Source organism: Mya arenaria, chromosome 11 (assembly GCF_026914265.1).
Source record: "Mya arenaria isolate MELC-2E11 chromosome 11, ASM2691426v1".
NCBI classification, from domain to species: domain Eukaryota; kingdom Metazoa; phylum Mollusca; class Bivalvia; order Myida; family Myidae; genus Mya; species Mya arenaria.
In genome coordinates, this window is record NC_069132.1 from 19,448,927 (window position 1) to 19,473,113 (window position 24,187).

The 24,187-nt window shown below is 38.0% G+C and overlaps 1 protein-coding gene across 19 annotated transcripts; it reads right to left on the minus strand.

Annotated features, from left to right (window-relative positions):
* Positions 1–412: 412 nt before the first annotated feature.
* Positions 413–23,974, minus strand: LOC128208041 (aftiphilin-like). Of its 19 annotated transcripts, none has more exons than XM_052911340.1 (10): positions 23,897–23,974; positions 22,069–22,216; positions 19,433–21,237; positions 19,099–19,208; positions 18,679–18,802; positions 18,177–18,317; positions 8,049–8,084; positions 4,728–4,788; positions 4,191–4,250; positions 413–2,528 (listed from the first exon to the last, which is right to left on the minus strand). In XM_052911340.1, the coding sequence occupies exons 2-10, from the start codon at positions 22,214–22,216 to the stop codon at positions 2,311–2,313; spliced, it is 2,703 nt and encodes a 900-aa protein (XP_052767300.1). In that variant the 5' UTR covers positions 23,897–23,974; the 3' UTR covers positions 413–2,310. The 19 variants fall into 19 exon arrangements, 8 of the variants coding, with proteins under 8 accessions (XP_052767300.1, XP_052767299.1, XP_052767302.1 ...); XM_052911339.1 differs by lacking the exon at positions 23,897–23,974 and adding an exon at positions 23,343–23,511; XM_052911344.1 differs by lacking the exon at positions 23,897–23,974 and adding an exon at positions 23,343–23,514 and having other exon boundaries at positions 2,390–2,528; positions 4,191–4,212.
* Positions 23,975–24,187: the final 213 nt, after the last annotated feature.

Genomic DNA, 24,187 nt, shown 5'->3' on the forward strand with positions numbered 1-24,187 from the left:
ACATTGTGGTGTGACCCAGGACCATCTTGAACATTGTGGTGTGACCCAGGACTATCTTGGACATTGTGATGTGACCCAGGACTATCTTGGACATTGTGATGTGACCCAGGACTACATGTATCTTGTACATTGTGGTGTGACCCAGGACTATCTTGAACATTGTGGTGTGACCCAGGACCATCTTGTACATTGTGGTGTGACAGAGGACTATCTTGAACATTGTGATGTGACCCAGGACTACATGTATCTTGTACATTGTGGTGTGACCCAGGACCATCTTGAACATTGTGGTGTGACCCAGGACCATCTTGAACATTGTGGTGTGAACCAGGACAATGTTTGAATTATGACGCCGACGACGACTTTACAGGAATATATAGGACAATTTAAAAATCACAATCACAAAAATAAATGCCATTTGTGATAATTTTATTCTTGATCATTACATTCGTCACGGACCGATAAAGCATAGGTCCGTGCATTTGTTAAAACAACAAATATAAAATAATAACAACATAATAGTTACACACACTTTTAAATAAATGTAAACAGTAAATGGTTTAAACATTTTTTGCTATAGCGTTTGTTTAAAACATAACACTCATAATTATTCATTTAATTATTGAAGAATTAAGTATAGGTGAATAAATAGATAGAATAATCATGATTGATTTCCAGTGAGTTTTATTTGTTTTTTCTATACATGTATAACAAATGAATAATAATTTGACCATGAACAAATGAGTCAGAAAATTAGTAAAAAAATAGGACCCAATGGTAAATACATTTCATTGCTCTATTGATGTGAAGATTTTTTCTATCCTGTTTTCAACATGAAAACACATGGCAATAGTTTTAATACACTTTTTTGCTCCCAGAAAACAATAAGAACATATGATTTGGCCTTCATTGTTTACACTTCCAAACATATGTTTGTAACAAAGACTTTAAGTATCCGACCCACAAATAACCTCTGATAGGTCCATTAACCTTCATGTTAAATTTTGATGCCAAGTGACCCCATATAATTTTGGTATCATTTGGAAGGTATTTGCTTACTGATTATTAATATGTAAATTTAATAACTGACAGTACATCATACATAATTTTATCATCAGTTGTATATTTGCTCTATTTTTCAACTGAAATTGGAGAAAACTGGGTGATTTTGCAATCTTTAAGGCCACATAACCTTTTTTGTGTATATTTTCTCCCCATTTCCTTTTTGTTTGAAATATTGCAAAAAATAATATGTGATCAATTGGCATAATTGTTGACCGTTTTGTGGGTCAGTTACCTTAACATAAAATCACAACACAGTTATGACGGAGATCTGACTAGATATATCAACACAATGACAAACATGACCACAGGAGGTTAATCAGGTTAAAGTCCATACAGCAATTATGCACATGTACAATCTCTAAACACTAACTGAATATTTCTGTGATGCTGTATACTATAGTGTTCATGATGTCTCTCTATACTCATAACTATCAAGCTCCTCTTAGATCTCTAAGCAAAATGATGGATATAAGAGGAAAAATCCTGTCAAGAAAATTGATGTATTTGTGCATAGCACAATTCAGAGCGTTCACACATAATCTGACATGATTAGAATGACAAACTCAATGTTATTAATAACATAATGCTATCAATGCGAAATTAGTGAAACATTTTATACATGATAACACGACATGCACATCACAAGTAAATGGGAATGCATTAAAATATAATTTATATGTTAACTAATCATTTCTAGTGATAAGAAAGTATCAGACAAATATTTCACAATAACGGACACATAGCAGTTCATTACATAACATTTTGCTTGACACCATTGGTTCTTAAGAAATATTGTTACACACACTTAATTGGCTAGAACACCAAAAATTACTGAATTTGATAATTTAGTTAAAACTTGAGTGAAAATAAATCTATCAACATGAAGTATTTTTCTAACAACTATATAACTAGTTAATTCAACCTATAAATGTTCAGAATGTTAAAAAAACATGGATTATGTTTAACTTTAAAACAGAAAGTTTAATGAAAATGCCATCTTTTCCGATCATATGAAGAGCTTCAAATTGAAATTAAGAGAATTGTTTGAATACTAACACAATTCATCAGACTGCAGTGGTCGAAATTAACACAAGCCGCGAGCCCTGCACAGGTAAAATGTCTTCCGGGCTTGCTCAAATTCTGAATTTTATATAGCAAGGCTTGTTAACAAATTTAGTGCCAAGCAATAGTAGAAGAATTCAGGCTTGTTCATCCAAAAGTCTAATTTTGATGACTGAGACTGATTCAATTCATCTTGACTGGAAACATGAGCACATTAGATTTCATAAATGACAAGTCTGGCAGTGATTGGACAATTTTGGCTGCTTCCTGGCTCATATCTCTCTCCTGATTGGTGAGTTTGAAAGTAGGCGTGGTCTTCATGTTAGCCAGGAGGCTCTCAAGGGGCTGGATGCTGGGTTTGAGGGAAGGTACCATGGATGATAGAAATTCGGATTCCAACTCTGGAATACATGAACAATAATTAGTAATAATACCAGAAAATGAACTCCAAATAATTTGTCAGAATAATATGATATTGAACTATACATTTTTGAACAAACATGGAAGACCTAGGAACATGGCTAAAGTCTAAAACAGTTTAAAGTTTAAGTTACACATTTTATTATAAAATCTACCTGATAAGTTTTAATGACAACCTTAAGTTCGTTTTATAAAACGTACAAACGAGTAATAATCACTTAAAAAAAAATGTTCAAAGTTAAAAAAAAAGTTGAAATCATATGGATACTACTAAATCCTTAAAAAAACACATACTCATCTAACAGATTAAGTGATGCAGATGCAGAGCAGGCCCCAATTTCTCGAAACTTCTTAAGTCCCTTATAACAGGATTAAGCTAAACTCACTATTTTTGTTGTTCAAAAGAATACAATAAATTTACTTCTTTAAGAGGTTTGATAAATTATATAAGAAAAATATGTATGCTAATTAGAAGAAACCATTTTTCACTTATCAAAATCCATTATGTATTTTGGCTTATTGAAATAAGCGACTTAAGCCTGTTAAGCTTAAGAAGTTTCGAGAAATTGGGGCCAGTATATAATCAATGCTATTTCTAGTACTTAGACACAGAATTTCTCCTGTATTAATATGCAATTTTTCACCACCATGCGGGCTAAGCTTCTGTGCACATGCTCCTAAATACCTGTCACATATCAACACAAAATCTTAAAATGGTGTAAGAGAGTATAGAACTTGATCAAGTGGAGATAATCAGTAAATCAGTTGCTGATAAGCCACATAATATTCTTAATTAAAATGAAATAAAATTGAAATTTGATTTATACGTCAGTAATGTATATAAAAACACTTCAGTAAGATCAAGAAAACACTGTGTATGAGAACGAAATCACGAAATATAGTCCAAATGTTACAGGAGAAACACAATTTGATGTAAAGGCTTACATGCTGGATTTTCTCAACTAATCAAGCGGCATTAATACGTAAGCCAGATTAGTACGGTAGTCATACTCTTATATATGGGATCAATTGAAAATAAGTAAAGCAAAAAAATGTAGTGACAAATGACAGTACATATATTTATCTATACAATTAAAAGAATACAAATTTATGCTATGTATTTGAGAGTGTAGCGGCCATTGGGCAATATAAATAATATTTCCTCAGTACTACTACTTTCAAACCCAATTTCAGAAAAGGAATTATCACATATCACAAATCAGTTATGGTAATATTAATCATAATGCAAGAGAAATGTGTTTCGGTCTCAATTTAAGCAGAATTACAATTTGTACATATTCTATCTGAAGAAGCTCATTTGTATATGTCCAAGTATCATTACATGCCAAAAGTGAACTAAAAGATGCATGTTCCCCTCGCTACCTCATATAGTTTCTCAATATTATAGTGTCACTTGCTAATGTTTCACCGTCTCAATATATTTGCAGTGCCCCTGCAATACTGTGGCAACACTGGCTTTTTTCTGAGAAAAAAGGAGAGAAAATAAAAAAAAATCATCAGGAAACACTCTTTTTTGACGAACAATATTGTCCAAGACTAGTTATGCACCACTTCTTTGTTTGGGTTAATACAAGAAAATTCTGTGAATAAGTCCCTAATAAACAAGCACAACACGTACTTACCGCTACTTTTTGTAGCTTGGTCCTGAATTAAAAAATCCAAATTCAATGATTTATTGTTCGCTGAAAAGACAAAACAAAAGTTACAATTGTTAATTGTGCATCATGCTTGTCACTAGTGCAATGCTCATGCAAATGGCCGTCTGTCATCAACACAAAGTAACCACTCAACACTGATACAGTACAGATCATTTTTACAAGCCAGTTACCCATACAAAATCAAGATATATTCCGATCACACAAGAATTCATAGTTCCTATACATTGAACATACTTTTTACAATGTTAAGATTATTTGCCTTTGCATGCCCTCTTTTAGATGATAAACAGCTAACAGTTAAATAAATTTATGTGTACATCAACACACCATAACACTCTTGTGCAGTGGTCAGAAATTGGCTCAGGGTGAGCAATATTTGAAAAGTATATAGAGAGCTGAATGTTTCTACCTTCTGTTCCCTGTGCGTAGTAGTGGTAAATGAATATTAATATTATCATCACCTACCCCAACCAAGAATCTATGAGCAGAATAGCTTGTTACCTTCAAGTGGGTTAGTGAGGCCACTGCTGCTCCAGTCAAACTGGGCGGCCGGAATGCTCTCCTAAAACATGAAAATACACACATATCACAACAGTGCTCAGAAAGACATTGCCTTCATAAAGTAGAAAAAATACTGCCTGGAAAGATTTGCTGATTAGTTACCTTCATAGGACTTGCTACAATTATTGGGTGTTTTTGAAAACAATATATGAATACAGCAGACATAACAAACATGTACATTAATAAAACATCATATAGAGAAACAAAATATGTAAACATTAAGTTAACTTGTGACAATTATTTTCATTATATAAGTTTTTTCAACTGACTCAGACTCTAGCTGTAGGACATTATAAGCTTTTAAGAGATATAAAAACTAAACAGCCAGTCCATAATGCAAACATGCCATTAAAGAAGTAGGTATAAGGCAATGACTATTCATACTACAATACAATGTAGCGCACTAGATGAAATTCCCAGACTATCAAATATAAACTAAAAGCATGTCAATTAACAGCCTTCTTTCTTCACAGAGGTATTGATGTTGTTACAATGCTTTGGTAAGCACATACATTTAAAACAGTAGGCGATCTGAATATCATGCTTTGAACAAGGAGGATGTGAAAAGTGAACAATTTCACTCTCATGGTCCTGTCAGAGATATTTCCAGGAAAAACATTTCTATAATACATTTTTTCTCATTATTGAGGTTTTCATGTATAAATGTTAGTTCTTCGTAATCTGTTTTAAAAAGAAACGACAACAATTAAAGAAATACAATCATGAAACAGAAGAAAAATAAAACGTTTTATTCTATGCTACTGTATCAATTGTATACATAGCTGTCAAGGCTCAAATGAACCTTAGAGATGAGAAAATAGCAGCCTTAGCAGACGACGCCATGATGTTAACATTGACACCGGGTAATGATTATTATGTGTAAGAATATTATATACAAGCGACGATTCCGGTAGCTTACATTAGGTCAGACACAATTTATACAGTAACACGAACCAATGTTTGTACGGATTTAATCATAAAACCATAGTATTTATTTCAGAAATTTGGTTAAATCAAATGTGTGAGAAATTACATAGTCGGTATAAAACTGTTATTTCCATTTCCAAAATTGTGAAACTCACGGCAAAACCTTCAGTCTTGACAGGTTTGTTTATAGACAATGTCACACATGAAAAGCAAATAGAACAATTTTTGAAATTCTAAGTTTCAAGACAAAGATGGGTAACAGGCATACATGTAGATCTGATGAGGTTAATATAAAAAGCTCTACACACTAGACAAACACAGACATCACATACTCTTTTGCTAAATAAACATTCTTATACTATACAAAAGGATTTCAAGTCTGAAAAAAACATATCAAATGGACATGGGTTAAATGTCCGAGAAACTGTCTGTAGTTTTTTACAATAGAGGTCAACCATCATCACCAAACATTAAACTGTGAGGTTGTTATACTAGTTATCCATTCATATACACATAGATTAATTACAAAATGAAACTAGAGTACAACTAGAGATTGCTTTTTTGAAAAAGCGCTTGTCTCCCCTATTGTGTGGTTGTAGCTGAGAAAAAATAAATGATGGACATGAAATTTGCAATTTTGGACTGGAAACGAACCAACAGTGAAGTTTGGTTTATTTAGCCATACTAAATATTGAAGAGAAAAAAGTGTTCTTCATTAATCTTGGAAAATGTCAACGAAGTTTGCATTGTATGAAGTTCCTGGGCACAAGCGTTATTCAATTATTGATCAGAAACCATTTTTCAGCTCAAGGTCATCGTGACCTTGACTTTTGACCTACTGATCACAACATCAATAGGGATCATCTACATGACCAACTTGCATACCAAGTATTCAGTTCTTGGGTGCAAGTGTTCTTTAGTTACTGAGCGGTAACCGTTTCTTCACCTCAAGGTCATGGCGACCTTGACCTTTGACCTAGTGATCACAAAATCAATAGGATTCATCTTCTAGTCATGACCAACTAGCATACAAAGAATGAAGTTCCTGGGTGCAAGCGTTCTTCAGCTGTTGAGCTGAAACTGTTTCTTCACCTCAAGGTCACGGTGACCTTGACCTTTGACCTACTGATCTCAAAATCAGTAGGAGTCATCTACTAGTCATGACCAACTAGCATACCAAGTATTAAGTTCCTGGGCCCAAAGGATCTTTAGTTATTGAGCGGAAACCGTTTCTTCACCTCAAGGTCATGGTGACCTTGACATTTGACCTAGTGATCACAAAATCAATAGGATTCATCTTCTAGGCATGAACAACTAGCATACAAAGAATGAAGTTCCTGGGTGCAAGCGTTCTTTACATGTAGTTGTTGAGCTGAAACCGTTTCTTCACCTCAAGGTCATGGTGACCTTGACCTTTGACCTACTGATCTCAAAATCAGTAGGAGTCATCTACTAGTCATGACCAACTAGCATACCAAGTATTTAGTTCCTGGACCCAAAGGATCTTTAGTTATTGAGCGGAAACCGTTTCTTCACCTCAAGGTCATGGCGACCTTGACCTTTGACCTAGTGATCACAAAATCATTAGGATTCATCTTCTAGGCATGACCAACTAGCATACAAAGAATGAAGTTCCTGGGTGCAAGCGTTCTTTACATGTAGTTGTTGAGCTGAAACTGTTTCTTCACCTCAAGGTCACGGTGACCTTGACCTTTGACCTACTGATCTCAAAATCAGTAGGAGTCATCTACTAGTCATGACCAACTAGCATACCAAGTATTAAGTTCCTGGGCCCAAAGGATCTTTAGTTATTGAGCGGAAACTGTTTCTTCACCTCAAGGTCATGGTGACCTTGACATTTGACCTAGTGACCCCAAAATCAATAGGGGTCATCTACTAGTCATGAACAACTAGCATACCAAGTATGAAGTTCCTGGACCCAAAGGATCTTTAGTTATTGAGCGGAAACCGTTTCTTCACCTCAAGGTCATGGTGACCTTGACATTTGACCTAGTGACCCCAAAATCAATAGGGGTCATCTACTAGTCATGACCAACTAGCATACCAAGTATTAAGTTCCTGGACCCAAAGGATCTTTAGTTATTGAGCGGAAACGAAGTTTGACGAAGTGACTGACTGAAAGACTGACGAACAGGGCAAAAACAATATGTCTCCCCATGAATGGGGGAGACATAATTATACAACCAGAAGAACTTGGTTTCGTCTATTATCTATATAGTAGCAACCATGTACCAACTATTACACACAACAAGTGAGAGCTCTGAGATAGTGTTAGTGATGTTAGAGAAGCGAATCTAGGAGTTTATTACTTGCATTTTTCAAAGGCGGTGGGACTGATTTTGATGACATCTGCGTAGAAAAGACAACATGTTTAAAACTATAACAAGAGCTGTCACAGTATGTGACTAATGCCCCCGAATGTGACATTGACCTACGAACAAGGTCAGTACATGAAAAGTTGATCTTGCCTTTACGTGTCAAATACATATGGCAAGTTATTTTAAATTGCCTCTGAACATAAAAAATACCACCCATACTTGACAACTTACACTGTTATGTCCTTATATTCAGCATTCCATTGTGAATAAACACTTAGGTGTATCTTTCAACTTAGAGGTATGGACATGGGTCTTGCACACGACACGTCGTCTTCGTATGTGGAACACATGTAGCAAGTGATTTTAACATCTGTCCATACAAGGGAAAGTAACAGCCCTGACACAACAACCTATACTCTATGTCCTTATATGCAGCACTCCATTGTGAATAAACACTAAGTGTGACCTTGACCTTTGAGGTAGGGACACGGGTCTTGCACGCGACACGTCGTCTTGGTATGTGGAACACATGTGGCAAGATATTTTAAAATCTGTCCATACAAGGGAAAGTTACAGCCCGGACACGACAACCTATACTCTTATGTCCTTATATGCAGCACTCCATTGTGAATAAACACTATGTGTGACCTTGACCTTTGAGGCAGGGACACAGGTCTTGCACGCGACATGTCGTCTTGGTATGTGGAACACATGTGGCAAGTTATTTTAAAATCTGTCCATACAAGAGAAAGTTACAGCCCGGACACGACAACCTATACTCTATGTCCTTATATGCAGCACTCCATTGTGAATAAACACTAAGTGTGACCTTGACCTTTGAGGTAGGGACACGGGTCTTGCACGCGACACGTCGTCTTGGTATGTGGAACACATGTGGCAAGTTATTTTAAAATCTGTACATACAAGGGAAAGTTACAGCCCGGACACGACAACCTATACTCTATGTCCTTATATGCAGCACTCCATTGTGAATAAACACTATGTGTGACCTTGACCTTTGAGGCAGGGACACAGGTCTTGCACGTGACACGTCGTCTTGGTATGTGGAACACATGTGGCAAGTTATTTTAAAATCTGTCCATACAAGAGAAAGTTACAGCCCGGACACGACAACCTATACTCTATGTCCTTATATGCAGCACTCCATTGTGAATAAACACTATGTGTGACCTTGACCTTTGAGGTAGGGACACAGGTCTTGCACGCAACACGTCGTCTTGGTATGTGGAACACATGTGGCAAGTTATTTTAAAATCTGCCCATACAAGGGAAAGTTATAGCCCGGACACGACAACCTATACTCTATGTCCTTATATGCAGCACTCCATTGTAAATAAACACTAAGTGTGACCTTGACCTTTGAGGTAGGGACACGGGTCTTGCACGCGACACGTCGTCTTGGTATGTGGAACACACGTGGCAAGTTATTTTAAAATCTGTCCATACAAGGGAAAGTTACAGCCCGGACACGACAACCTATACTCTATGTCCTTACATGCAGCACTCCATTGTGAATAAACACTATGTGTGACCTTGACCTTTGAGGCAGGGACACAGGTCTTGCACGCGACACGTCGTCTTGGTATGTGGAACACATGTGGCAAGTTATTTAAAAATCTGTCCATACAAGAGAAAGTTACAGCCCGGACACGACAACCTATTCTCTATGTCCTTATATGCAGCACTCCATTGTGAATAAACACTATGTGTGACCTTGACCTTTGAGGTAGAGACACGGGTTTTGCACGCGACACGTCGTCTTGGTATGTGGAACACATGTGGCAAGTTATTTAAAAATCTGTCCATACAAGAGAAAGTTACAGCCCAGACACGACAACCTATTCTCTATGTCCTTATATGCAGCACTCCATTGTGAATAAACACTAAGTGTGACCTTGACCTTTGAGGTAGGGACACGGGTCTTGCACGCGACACGTCGTCTTGGTATGTGGAACACATGTGGCAAGATATTTTAAAATCTGTCCATACAAGGGAAAGTTACAGCCCGGACACGACAACCTATACTCTTATGTCCTTATATGCAGCACTCCATTGTGAATAAACACTATGTGTGACCTTGACCTTTGAGGTAGGGACACGGGTCTTGCACGCGACACGTCGTCTTGGTATGTGGAACACATGTGGCAAGATATTTTAAAATCTGTCCATACAAGGGAAAGTTACAGCCCGGACACGACAACCTATACTCTTATGTCCTTATATGCAGCACTCCATTGTGAATAAACACTATGTGTGACCTTGACCTTTGAGGCAGGGACACAGGTCTTGCACGCGACATGTCGTCTTGGTATGTGGAACACATGTGGCAAGTTATTTTAAAATCTGTCCATACAAGAGAAAGTTACAGCCCGGACACGACAACCTATACTCTATGTCCTTATATGCAGCACTCCATTGTGAATAAACACTAAGTGTGACCTTGACCTTTGAGGCAGGGACACAGGTCTTGCACGCGACACGTCGTCTTGGTATGTGGAACACATGTGGCAAGTTATTTTAAAATCTGTCCATACAAGAGAAAGTTACAGCCCGGACACGACAACCTATACTCTATGTCCTTATATGCAGCACTCCATTGTGAATAAACACTAAGTGTGACCTTGACCTTTGAGGTAGGGACACGGGTCTTGCACGCGACACGTCGTCTTGGTATGTGGAACACATGTGGCAAGTTATTTTAAAATCTGTACATACAAGGGAAAGTTACAGCCCGGACACGACAACCTATACTCTATGTCCTTATATGCAGCACTCCATTGTGAATAAACACTATGTGTGACCTTGACCTTTGAGGCAGGGACACAGGTCTTGCACGTGACACGTCGTCTTGGTATGTGGAACACATGTGGCAAGTTATTTTAAAATCTGTCCATACAAGAGAAAGTTACAGCCCGGACACGACAACCTATACTCTATGTCCTTATATGCAGCACTCCATTGTGAATAAACACTAAGTGTGACCTTGACCTTTGAGGTAGGGACACGGGTCTTGCACGCAACACGTCGTCTTGGTATGTGGAACACATGTGGCAAGTTATTTTAAAATCTGCCCATACAAGGGAAAGTTATAGCCCGGACACGACAACCTATACTCTATGTCCTTATATGCAGCACTCCATTGTAAATAAACACTAAGTGTGACCTTGACCTTTGAGGTAGGGACACGGGTCTTGCACGCGACACGTCGTCTTGGTATGTGGAACACACGTGGCAAGTTATTTTAAAATCTGTCCATACAAGGGAAAGTTACAGCCCGGACACGACAACCTATACTCTATGTCCTTACATGCAGCACTCCATTGTGAATAAACACTATGTGTGACCTTGACCTTTGAGGCAGGGACACAGGTCTTGCACGCGACACGTCGTCTTGGTATGTGGAACACATGTGGCAAGTTATTTAAAAATCTGTCCATACAAGAGAAAGTTACAGCCCGGACACGACAACCTATTCTCTATGTCCTTATATGCAGCACTCCATTGTGAATAAACACTATGTGTGACCTTGACCTTTGAGGTAGAGACACGGGTTTTGCACGCGACACGTCGTCTTGGTATGTGGAACACATGTGGCAAGTTATTTAAAAATCTGTCCATACAAGAGAAAGTTACAGCCCAGACACGACAACCTATTCTCTATGTCCTTATATGCAGCACTCCATTGTGAATAAACACTAAGTGTGACCTTGACCTTTGAGGTAGGGACACGGGTCTTGCACGCGACACGTCGTCTTGGTATGTGGAACACATGTGGCAAGATATTTTAAAATCTGTCCATACAAGGGAAAGTTACAGCCCGGACACGACAACCTATACTCTTATGTCCTTATATGCAGCACTCCATTGTGAATAAACACTATGTGTGACCTTGACCTTTGAGGTAGGGACACGGGTCTTGCACGCGACACGTCGTCTTGGTATGTGGAACACATGTGGCAAGATATTTTAAAATCTGTCCATACAAGGGAAAGTTACAGCCCGGACACGACAACCTATACTCTTATGTCCTTATATGCAGCACTCCATTGTGAATAAACACTATGTGTGACCTTGACCTTTGAGGCAGGGACACAGGTCTTGCACGCGACATGTCGTCTTGGTATGTGGAACACATGTGGCAAGTTATTTTAAAATCTGTCCATACAAGAGAAAGTTACAGCCCGGACACGACAACCTATACTCTATGTCCTTATATGCAGCACTCCATTGTGAATAAACACTAAGTGTGACCTTGACCTTTGAGGCAGGGACATAGGTCTTGCACGCGACACGTCGTCTTGGTATGTGGAACACATGTGGCAAGTTATTTTAAAATCTGTCCATACAAGAGAAAGTTACAGCCCGGACACGACAACCTATACTCTATGTCCTTATATGCAGCACTCCATTGTGAATAAACACTATGTGTGACCTTGACCTTTGAGGTAGGGACACGGGTCTTGCACGCGACACGTCGTCTTGGTATGTGGAACACATGTGGCAAGTTATTTTAAAATCTGTACATACAAGGGAAAGTTACAGCCCGGACACGACAACCTATACTCTATGTCCTTATATGCAGCACTCCATTGTGAATAAACACTATGTGTGACCTTGACCTTTGAGGCAGGGACACAGGTCTTGCACGTGACACGTCGTCTTGGTATGTGGAACACATGTGGCAAGTTATTTTAAAATCTGTCCATACAAGAGAAAGTTACAGCCCGGACACGACAACCTATACTCTATGTCCTTATATGCAGCACTCCATTGTGAATAAACACTAAGTGTGACCTTGACCTTTGAGGTAGGGACACGGGTCTTGCACGCAACACGTCGTCTTGGTATGTGGAACACATGTGGCAAGTTATTTTAAAATCTGCCCATACAAGGGAAAGTTATAGCCCGGACACGACAACCTATACTCTATGTCCTTATATGCAGCACTCCATTGTAAATAAACACTAAGTGTGACCTTGACCTTTGAGGTAGGGACACGGGTCTTGCACGCGACACGTCGTCTTGGTATGTGGAACACACGTGGCAAGTTATTTTAAAATCTGTCCATACAAGGGAAAGTTACAGCCCGGACACGACAACCTATACTCTATGTCCTTACATGCAGCACTCCATTGTGAATAAACACTATGTGTGACCTTGACCTTTGAGGCAGGGACACAGGTCTTGCACGCGACACGTCGTCTTGGTATGTGGAACACATGTGGCAAGTTATTTAAAAATCTGTCCATACAAGAGAAAGTTACAGCCCGGACACGACAACCTATTCTCTATGTCCTTATATGCAGCACTCCATTGTGAATAAACACTATGTGTGACCTTGACCTTTGAGGTAGAGACACGGGTTTTGCACGCGACACGTCGTCTTGGTATGTGGAACACATGTGGCAAGTTATTTAAAAATCTGTCCATACAAGAGAAAGTTACAGCCCAGACACGACAACCTATTCTCTATGTCCTTATATGCAGCACTCCATTGTGAATAAACACTAAGTGTGACCTTGACCTTTGAGGTAGGGACACGGGTCTTGCACGTGACACGTCGTCTTGGTATGTGGAACACATGTGGCAAGTTATTTTAAAATCTGTCCATACAAGGGAAAGTTACAGCCCGGACACGACAACCTATACTCTATGTCCTTATATGCAGCACTCCATTGTGAATAAACACTAAGTGTGACCTTGACCTTTGAGGTAGGGACACGGGTCTTGCACGCAACACGTTGTCTTGGTATGTGGAACACATGTGGCAAGTTATTTTAAAATCTGTCCATACAAGAGAAAGTTACAGCCCGGACACGACAACCTATTCTGTTATGTCCTTATATGCAGCACTCCATTGTGAATAAACACTAAGTGTGACCTTGACCTTTTAGGTAGGGACACGGGTCTTGCACGCAACACGTTGTCTTGGTATGTGGAACACATGTGGCAAGTTATTTTAAAATCTGTCCATACAAGGGAAAGTTACAGCCTGGACACGACAACCTATACTCTATGTCCTTATATGCAGCACTCCATTGTGAATAAACACTAAGTGTGACCTTGACCTTTGAGGTAGGGACACAGATCTTGCACGCGACACGTCGTCTTGGTATGTGGTACACATGTGGCAAGTTATTTTAAAATCTGTCCATACAAGAGAAAGTTACAGCCCGGACACGACAACCTATACTCTATGTCCTTATATGCAGCACTCCATTGTGAATAAACACTAAGTGTGACCTTGACCTTTGAGGTAGGGACACGGGTCTTGCACGCGACACGTCGTCTTGGTATGTGGAACACATGTGGCAAGATATTTTAAAATCTGTCCATACAAGGGAAAGTTACAGCCCGGACACGACAACCTATACTCTATGTCCTTATATGCAGCACTCCATTGTGAATAAACACTATGTGTGACCTTGACCTTTGAGGCAGGGACACAGGTCTTGCACGCGACACGTCGTCTTGGTATGTGGAACACATGTGGCAAGTTATTTTAAAATCTGTCCATACAAGAGAAAGTTACAGCCCGGACACGACAACCTATACTCTATGTCCTTATATGCAGCACTCCATTGTGAATAAACACTAAGTGTGACCTTGACCTTTGAGGTAGGGACACGGGTCTTGCACGCGACACGTCGTCTTGGTATGTGGAACACATGTGGCAAGTTATTTTAAAATCTGTCCATACAAGGGAAAGTTACAGCCCGGACACGACAACCTATACTCTATGTCCTTATATGCAGCACTCCATTGTGAATAAACACTATGTGTGACCTTGACCTTTGAGGCAGGGACACGGGTCTTGCACGTGACACGTCGTCTTGGTATGTGGAACACATGTGGCAAGTTATTTTAAAATCTGTCCATACAAGAGAAAGTTACAGCCCGGACACGACAACCTATACTCTATGTCCTTATATGCAGCACTCCATTGTGAATAAACACTAAGTGTGACCTTGACCTTTGAGGTAGGGACACGGGTCTTGCACGCAACACGTCGTCTTGGTATGTGGAACACATGTGGCAAGTTATTTTAAAATCTGCCCATACAAGGGAAAGTTACAGCCCGGACACGACAACCTATACTCTATGTCCTTATATGCAGCACTCCATTGTAAATAAACACTAAGTGTGACCTTGACCTTTGAGGTAGGGACACGGGTCTTGCACGCGACACGTCATCTTGGTATGTGGAACACACGTGGCAAGTTATTTTAAAATCTGTCCATACAAGGGAAAGTTACAGCCCGGACACGACAACCTATACTCTATGTCCTTACATGCAGCACTCCATTGTGAATAAACACTATGTGTGACCTTGACCTTTGAGGCAGGGACACAGGTCTTGCACTCGACACGTCGTCTTGGTATGTGGAACACATGTGGCAAGTTATTTAAAAATCTGTCCATACAAGGGAAAGTTACAGCCCGGACACGACAACCTATACTCTATGTCCTTATATGCAGCACTCCATTGTGAATAAACACTAAGTGTGACCTTGACCTTTGAGGTAGGGACACGGGTCTTGCACGTGACATGTCGTCTTGGTATGTGGAACACATGTGGCAAGTTATTTTAAAATCTGTCCATACAAGAGAAAGTTACAGCCCGGACACGACAACCTATTCTGTTATGTCCTTATATGCAGCACTCCATTGTGAATAAACACTAAGTGTGACCTTGACCTTTTAGGTAGGGACACGGGTCTTGCACGCAACACGTTGTCTTGGTATGTGGAACACATGTGGCAAGTTATTTTAAAATCTGTCCATACAAGGGAAAGTTACAGCCTGGACACGACAACCTATACTCTATGTCCTTATATGCAGCACTCCATTGTGAATAAACACTAAGTGTGACCTTGACCTTTGAGGTAGGGACACAGATCTTGCACGCGACACGTCGTCTTGGTATGTAGAACATGTGGCAAGTTATTTTAAAATCTGTCCATACAAGAGAAAGTTACAGCCCAGACACGACAACCTATACTCTATGTCCTTATATGCAGCACTCCATTGTGAATAAACACTAAGTGTGACCTTGACCTTTGAGGTAGGGACACGGGTCTTGCACACGACACGTCGTCTTGGTATGTGGAACACATGTGGCAAGTTATTTTAAAATCTGTCCATACAAGGGAAAGTTACAGCCCGGACACGACAACCTATATTCTATGTCCTTATATGCAGCACTCCATTGTGAATAAACACTAAGTGTGACCTTGACCTTTGAGGTAGGGACACGAGTCTTGCACGCCACACGTCGTCTTGGTATGTGGAACACATGTGGCAAGTTATTTTAAAATCTGTCCATACAAGGGGAAGTTACAGAGCCGGACGGACGGACGGACGGTGCGATTTTAATATGCCCACCTTCGGGGGCATAAAAAACAGATGTTAGTACCGTAGTTCAGAATAGCTGTCAGGTATGAGAAGATTGGCACTGATTTTATAATTGTAAGCCTATCTGCCTTTTATGTTGGTCTTTCAAAGGCATTCTCAATGAATTTGACAAATTCCCCAGCTGGATTCCAGTTATAGATTCTGCTATAATTACATACCGGTATACTAAACAAGAGCTGTCGTAAGACAGCGCGCTCAACTACGCCGCTTTGACTTAGAATGCAATAAGGATGTAATAATACCAAGTTTGGTCTCTTTATGTCAAACCTAACTAAAATTATTCGATACATAAGGTGACTTTGATGCTGCTCTCCCACCAGCCCGCCCAAACAATGACGCAAGTCATTTAAAAGAATATACAAATATGCCTTTCAAAGGATATTAAAAAAAATAAATAAATAAATAAAAAATTCAAGGGCCATAATTTGTAAACGGAGTTATGTTTCTTGTTGTAAGTTGGTCGCAAATAATTTTGAATTTAATTAAGTGCATTTAATGAACGGTATAGAAGTTTTTTTATTAAAATCCCAACTTGCCCTTAACTTTTACTAGCCTAAACCTTTAACCTATGTCAATTAGGGGCCATAACTTGTATTAAGGATTTGGAGTTATGTAACCTCATTGGGTGATGGTCTTGAACAATTGTGTGAAGTATTAAGTCAATTGAATGAAGGGTATAGAAGTTATTAAACAATATCCCAACCTGCCCTAAAACTTTAACTTAAGTTCCATAGTCAATCAGGGGCCATAATTTTTATAAAAGATAATATGGAGTTATCTAACCTCATTATGTGATGGCTCTGAGCATCTGTGTGAAGTATTAAGTCAATTGAATGAATGGTATTGGAGTTTTAAGTGAAAATCCAAACTTGCCCTAAAACTTTAACCTGCCCTAAAACTTTAACCTAAGTCAATCAGGGGCCATAACTTGTATTTAGGATAATATGGAGTTATGTAACCTCATTGTGTGATGGTCCTGAACAACTGTGTGAAGTATAAAGTCAATTGAACAAAGGATATAGAAGGTATTAATAAATATTCCAACTTGCCCTAAAACTTTAACTTAAGTTCAATAGTCAATCAGGGGCCATAATCTTTGTAAAGAATAATATGGAGTTATCTAACCTCATCATGTGATGGCCCTGAACAACTGTGTGAAGTATTAAGTCAAGTGAATGTAGGGTATTGGACTTATAAGTGAAAATCCCAACTTGCCCTAAAACTTTAACCAGACGCCGACGCTGGGGCGAGTAGTATAGCCCACCTATTCTTCGAATAGTCAAGCTAAAAATGACATTCATGATAAATTCCAAGCATGATTTTAACTTAACAGTTAAATGTGTATAACTCATTTACTGCTTTCATAAAAGCATCTAATAGGAGTGTTATATTTTGTGCTCAAAAATTGACTGACTCAAATTTCAACCTTCTAAGTTGCATTCATTTATTTTTATTGAGGAAGTTATGAATTTAAAATACTGATCAATGTGAATTTGGCAAAGACATGTTCTACAATACATGAATAATAACAAAGCTTCACTAGATAATAAAAAAAAATAACAAAAAGTCCAGCCATGAATTCATAAATCTACACTTGAAAGCAAAACCAAATCAAATTCACATCTATGTCTATGCTAAAAGCCTTTAAGCTTAAACCAAATAATACAGTATACATCTAGTGAGTTACCTGAGTTGTGTTAGGGAGACTGGGCTGGGCAGTGTGGGGCAACAACTCTGGCTTTGTTGGTGGGGGTGAGCCCTTGATGGGCTCCAGCATGGTCATACCTGCTGCATACACCGGCACTGGGGCCTTCCGATGGCCTATAAGCTGAATATCAACAGGTTTATCAGATAATTATAGTTAAAAAGATTACAAATTTGACTGAAGTAATACAGAAAAGCGCATAATTTACATTCAGAATAGATAAGACCTACTACAGCCTCATACAGTGTGGATTTTCTTAACAAGTCAGGTAATTGATGACAACTTTTTTCTTGTTTTTGCCCTATCTTATAAATCTGGGATAGAAAACACTTTTTGAATTTGTTTGCTATACGGTATATTGATTTACATGGAGTTCTTTATACCGTTGCTCCTGCACATTTGTGCTGAGAAACTGATATGAATAACAATCGACACTGCACTAAATAACACAAATAATTCACATTTCACAAACATGAACACGTACCACATTGCGAGTGTCAACATGTAGCGTTGTGAAGAGCTGGTCGTTCCACTGTGACTTGGTCCACTGGTAAGTAAGGGAGTCTGCTGTCCCTGCCCCCTGGACACACTTCCACACATCCCCGCCACTGAAACATGAACACAGTAAACAAACTGTACAAAGTATTATCATTAAGAATATTAAAGCTTGAAACAGTCTTTGACTAATAATTCTGTATGTTTCACCTGAATCACATTGGAGTCTGTTTCTTGGAGTGAAAGCTATCAATCCAACAAGACCACCTTTGTATGTCTTCTGATTTCCTTGATAATGTTAAGAAAGAAAGAACTTGGTATCTTACGAAATACACATTGAGTTGTTCCATATATATCAGAAACCTTAGACAATAGTAAGCTATGTACATGCTTTCATGGGTAAGCCTACCTGACAGAGAAGACATCACCCATGGACAATTCCAACTCTGCAAGATCACCATCAGAACAATCTCCGGAGAAACAAGCTGTCACTGCATACATCATTTTCTCCTCCTTAGTCTGTAAAAAGCATCAAGCAAAAATTTGCATTAAGATATAGCAGTGACAATGTAGTTTTGTTTGTATTTGGCATGCTTAAATTAATACTTTTAGCTATATAATCCTGCAAATTGGTCTGGTTTTAACACTCTGCACTTCTATTCTTGTAATCCTACAAAGTTATATTGCTACAGTAATACATAACTGAATTCATGCCATTGAAGTTCAATGTTGTGCATATATACCATAGAGCTGAGTTGACCAGGTGGGAGAATGGTTGTTGTTTTCAATGAGTCGGTTGCTAATTCTGTCGATGGAGTATCCTCCTGGCCAAAGTCACCCCAGTCATCATCCACATCATCATCAGCGGCAGCGTCGAGTGTCTGAGGTTCCGAAAAAGCAGCCCAGTCTCCGGTCTCCTTAGGCTCCCCATCTGCAGTGTCAAATTCACTAAAAGCACTGGCTTTAGATTCTGAGAAAGCTGCCCAGTCACCCGAAGTTCCAGCCTCATTGTCTTCAACTTTTGCTGGATTTTCACCGGATGTTGAAGAGAATTCAGTGAAAGCACTGTTGTCCTTGTCTTGGCTTTGGTCGGAGTTCTCAACTTTAACTGATTTTGGAAATTCTGACCATTCAGAACCTTCAACTGTCCCAAAGTCACCAAAATCATCACTTTCAGAATCAGTGTCTGCAACTTTATCACTAGGCTCAGGCATAGTCTCCTGATCAACAGATACTTCAATCACATCTTTTGTTCCATCAATGGAATGTTTGTTTTCTATGCTATCATTTGTATCTGGACATGAAGTTGCACTATCATTTGAATCAAATGTACCAAAATTACCAAACTCCTCATCATCACAAGACACAGCCTCTGGTATTCTGTTGTCTGTTTCAACATTTGTCACTTCATCACCACTGATTGCACCAAGAGTGTTTGTATTGCTTTCACTCTGTTGACATTTAGCACTTGATAACTCATCACCAATACCTGAAGACTGTGCTGCAGCATCATCAATATGATCAGAGTTTTGTTTATGGTCAATGTCACACTCTGATATTTCATCATTTGAATCAAGTGTGTCTATTTGTGACTGGGAATGTTGTTCTTCTAATTCATTGTTTGTATTTGCACTGCATTCTACTGACTCTGGTGAAGAACCAATACTTGCATTGGTCTCTCCTTTTGATGCTTGACTTTCATCATTGGGTAAAGTGTTTGTTTCATTACCTGATATTTTATCATCTGAACACACTTCTTGAACACCTGATTGCTCAGCTGACTCCTCCTCTCTTTCAGAGTTAACTTTTTGTCCAGAACTGACTTCTTCATTGTCATAAATTGTTTCAGGAGGTTCCTTGTCACTCTCAACATTTTTAGAATGAGAGGTTAATTCTTCTGCAGATGTAGAAAACCTAAATGTCTGTTCGGTCTCAACAGAAACATTCGAATCTTGTGTTTCATCATTTATGTTATCATTCTTAACACATTTATTAAATGTATTGGGTTCAGGATCCTCACTTGATGAGCTATGGTTGTCAACAATAAGTGAACTTTCACTTTTCATATTCTCTGTCGTACATGCCACATCTACTGAGTTCTGAACATTGTCTGGTGGAATGTCAACAGGAGGAATGCCATCTTCATGTAGAACTGGTCCATTCATTGAATGGTTATCAATATTTGATATGATTTCTTCCTGAGTTTTATCATAATCAGTTATATTTTCTGAGTGATTCGGAACTGAATTTAAGTTACAAGAACAGTTTTCAGTTACATCAGTTTTTTTATGATCTTGATGTTCTGATACAATGTCTTTTGAACTATCCACTGTTGACTGTATTGGCGACACATTGGAGCTGTAAACCCCAGAGTCAACTAGACCACCAGTTCTATTGGGTTGGTCCTGTCCACATTGATCCATAGTTGTCGGACTTTCCTCAAACTGGAACTGTTCTAAATCATTTGGCTCTTTTATGTCTTTAACCGCAGAGTTTTTCAATGTATTGTCATGAAAAACATCACTGTGCTTGCCTGCAGGAGGAAACTCTGAAATCAAGGAAACTATACATTTTGATATTTGAGCTTTAATTACCTGCAAACAATATTTAACCTTTGCATAACTTCCTTGTTAAAACAAAGTGATAGTAGCAAATTTAACATGACTTGTGAATGTGTCCTGTAATATGTTTACATACATGTAGCCTGTTCATATAATGTTGTTAAAAAAATCTTCCAGTAAGTATACAATATAGATTAACATAAAGGCTAGCTGCTGGCTAGAGTATCTCAACATTGATAATATGTTAAATAGAATGAACAGTATACATGGCAAAAGGAAGTATAATACAATTTCAAGGTAGTAAAAGTATACAAACCGAGTAAAATTCTAGGCTGAAATCAATACTGGGGTATAGCCAATTCAAAAATAAAAATAAATTTTTTATTCCAAAATAAAATGGCACAATACATCTAATTTATTACATATGTTTAAAGTTCACTTTCTTGAGCCCAGAGAAAATTTATCAAAAAATTCAGCCTTTAATTTCTTTCAAAGAACTTTCCTACTTTTTAATACTCATTAGTCAGTTTAGTATCAAACTATTAAAGTACACACTAAACTTTCTCCATTGGTACTTAAACTTGAGAAACCTGACACCTATGGCGATGCACCTAGATTCAAAATGACCCCTTAGTACCTTACTGCGTTGAGTGGTGTACAAAATATGTGGGACATGTTATAAAGCACATTCAAGCATAATTCACAAAATGTCATGTCATATGAAATAAGGCCAGAGAAAATAAATATTAAAACTCTAATGCACACCAACCTCTATCGAAAGCCCTTCCACAATCCACTGTAATTAATATTACAATTACCTGCATGGAAGTGTTTATCTTTAGTAAAACTTGTGCAGGGGGCAGAAGCGAAGGTTCCAAACTCATCATCATCTTCTCCCCAGTCATCAAATCCCCCACCATCGTCCGGTGGGGGCGAGGCAGATACCATCGGAATTACGTTGGACATCTGTGCAAGGTATTAGAAGGTGGTTACAAATAGTCAACAAGATATTATGGTCACAAACATGTGTTTAAAGTTTGGTGAGGATTGGACAAACGGTTTTCAAGAATTAGATCGGAAACAATCTTCGGGACGTACGTACGTACAGACAGACGTACGTACGGACAAGGGCAACCCTATATGCCGCCACTTTGTGGGGGCATAAATATGAGAATGACTTTTCATTGAAGAACAATGTTCTTGGATAAAAATCACCTGGATGAGCAAGTAAGTTTTATTCTGAATTGGAAATCACTTCAGCAATAGCCAGAAGGCTGAGTCAAGTGACCTCTGAGAATTTTATTAATTTGAAGACATTTTTTACCAATGTAGTTTTAGAAAATAAAAACATCAACTAGATTTTAACTAGAATAACATTTCTTCAAACAACAACATGGCAATCATCAAATAGAAAAATAACTAACTACATATCCCACTGGATCCCCTTAAAGTCCAAATAATTGTATGTTGACAGATCTTTTTTACGAGTTTTGATATGGCAAATCCTTCACGTACAAATTGTTTTGTATCAAAAGTGGGTAGTTACTCTGATCAGGATTCCAGGTTAAAGCATTTTGCTTCAATAAAATATCTTAAAAACAAGAAATGTTACCAGATAATGTTATTTTATATTAGTTCCGTACTCAAAAAATAAATATCCAACGAATAATTATGAGTTTATGTGTTTTTTTCTTATCATACTATCAAAATGTTACAATATATATACATGGAATGTTACAATATATATACATGGAGGGCACCTGCAAGGCTGCGAGTCACAGTTTTACAACAATCGGAACACCTCGGAGATGGCCGAGTTGTTACAAATGTATTTACGAGGTTTATCTCGAAGTTTGTCAGATATAGTCAACTTGTTATGACTGGCACAATTGTTGTCTGTGTAAGTCAACTTTCGTTTTAAAGGAAAGGTAAATCCTGTGTTTAAATGCATTAAAAGCTTATTTTTTGCAATATATTTATGCAATTTCATAATAAAATATAAATTTAAGTATTTATTATCTATTTCAAACATAAAATACTTCTCTAAATACAATTTCATTTTTTTTCAAAACTTCCTGGTTTTTGCACAAACCTGTTTAGACGTTAGGGATTTGAAGAATCCAGAATAACATGTCTATTATTTCAGACTAGATCCCCTTAATGATAGCGCAAACCCCTCCCCCTTTTTACTTGTATTTGTCATGAAAGAAAAACTACAGTTTTTAAGCAATGCAAGTTATTTTGGACCTTGAAATAGATTGGTTACAAATAGAAGAAGAAATTTATAAACTATCTTTTTTTAACTTTATTGGTATTCTGTACAAATGATACACTCTTTTAAGAATGATATACTTGTGAAAACAAATTTTAGTATTTTAGTTAGATAGTATGCCCTGGTGAACGATAAGTTGCCATGCTCGTTAATTTATTCTCACATGAGTAATATATATATATAGTAACATACATATACAAGTCTATTTCAGTATTTGACAGTCATTTTTACAGGTGATTTCTTAAATCATACTCCCAGCTGGGAGTTACTTTATGAATATTTGGGGATACTAACATACGAACTCAACAAATAAACGACTGATTTAATTCAATTGTAAATAATTATTGTATATTAAATTTTTCGATGATGAATACCTTATAAATGGTGATTTGTTTTCATTTTTCCTAATAACTAAATTACCGGAAGTGAAACGTAAATGTCAAACTGTCCATGGCAAACGAATTATAAAGACGTTATCAGTTATATTTTCCGTCGCTTTCGATCAACATCTCATTCTCATATTTGAAGGGTGTGTGATCTGAACAGTAAATATCACAGAAATTTGACACAATTTTTGGTCTAAAATGAGGTATTTAAGTCATTTTATAACCAAACACTTACAAACATAACGCTTTCTGACAAAAATCTGGCCTGGTCACTCATCA

What these genes read in the sequence shown, in the direction of transcription:
- LOC128208041 (XM_052911340.1), bottom strand. Translation starts at nt 22,216, where the DNA reads ATGTCCAACGTAATTCCGATGGTATCTGCCTCGCCCCCACCGGACGAT. An exon ending in CTGGTCAACTCAGCTCTATG is followed by an intron (nt 19,209 to 19,432) that starts GTATATATGCAC and finishes TGCTTTTTACAG; the next exon opens with ACTAAGGAGGAGAAAATGAT. An exon ending in ATGTTGACACTCGCAATGTG is followed by an intron (nt 18,318 to 18,678) that starts GTACGTGTTCAT and finishes GTTGATATTCAG; the next exon opens with CTTATAGGCCATCGGAAGGC.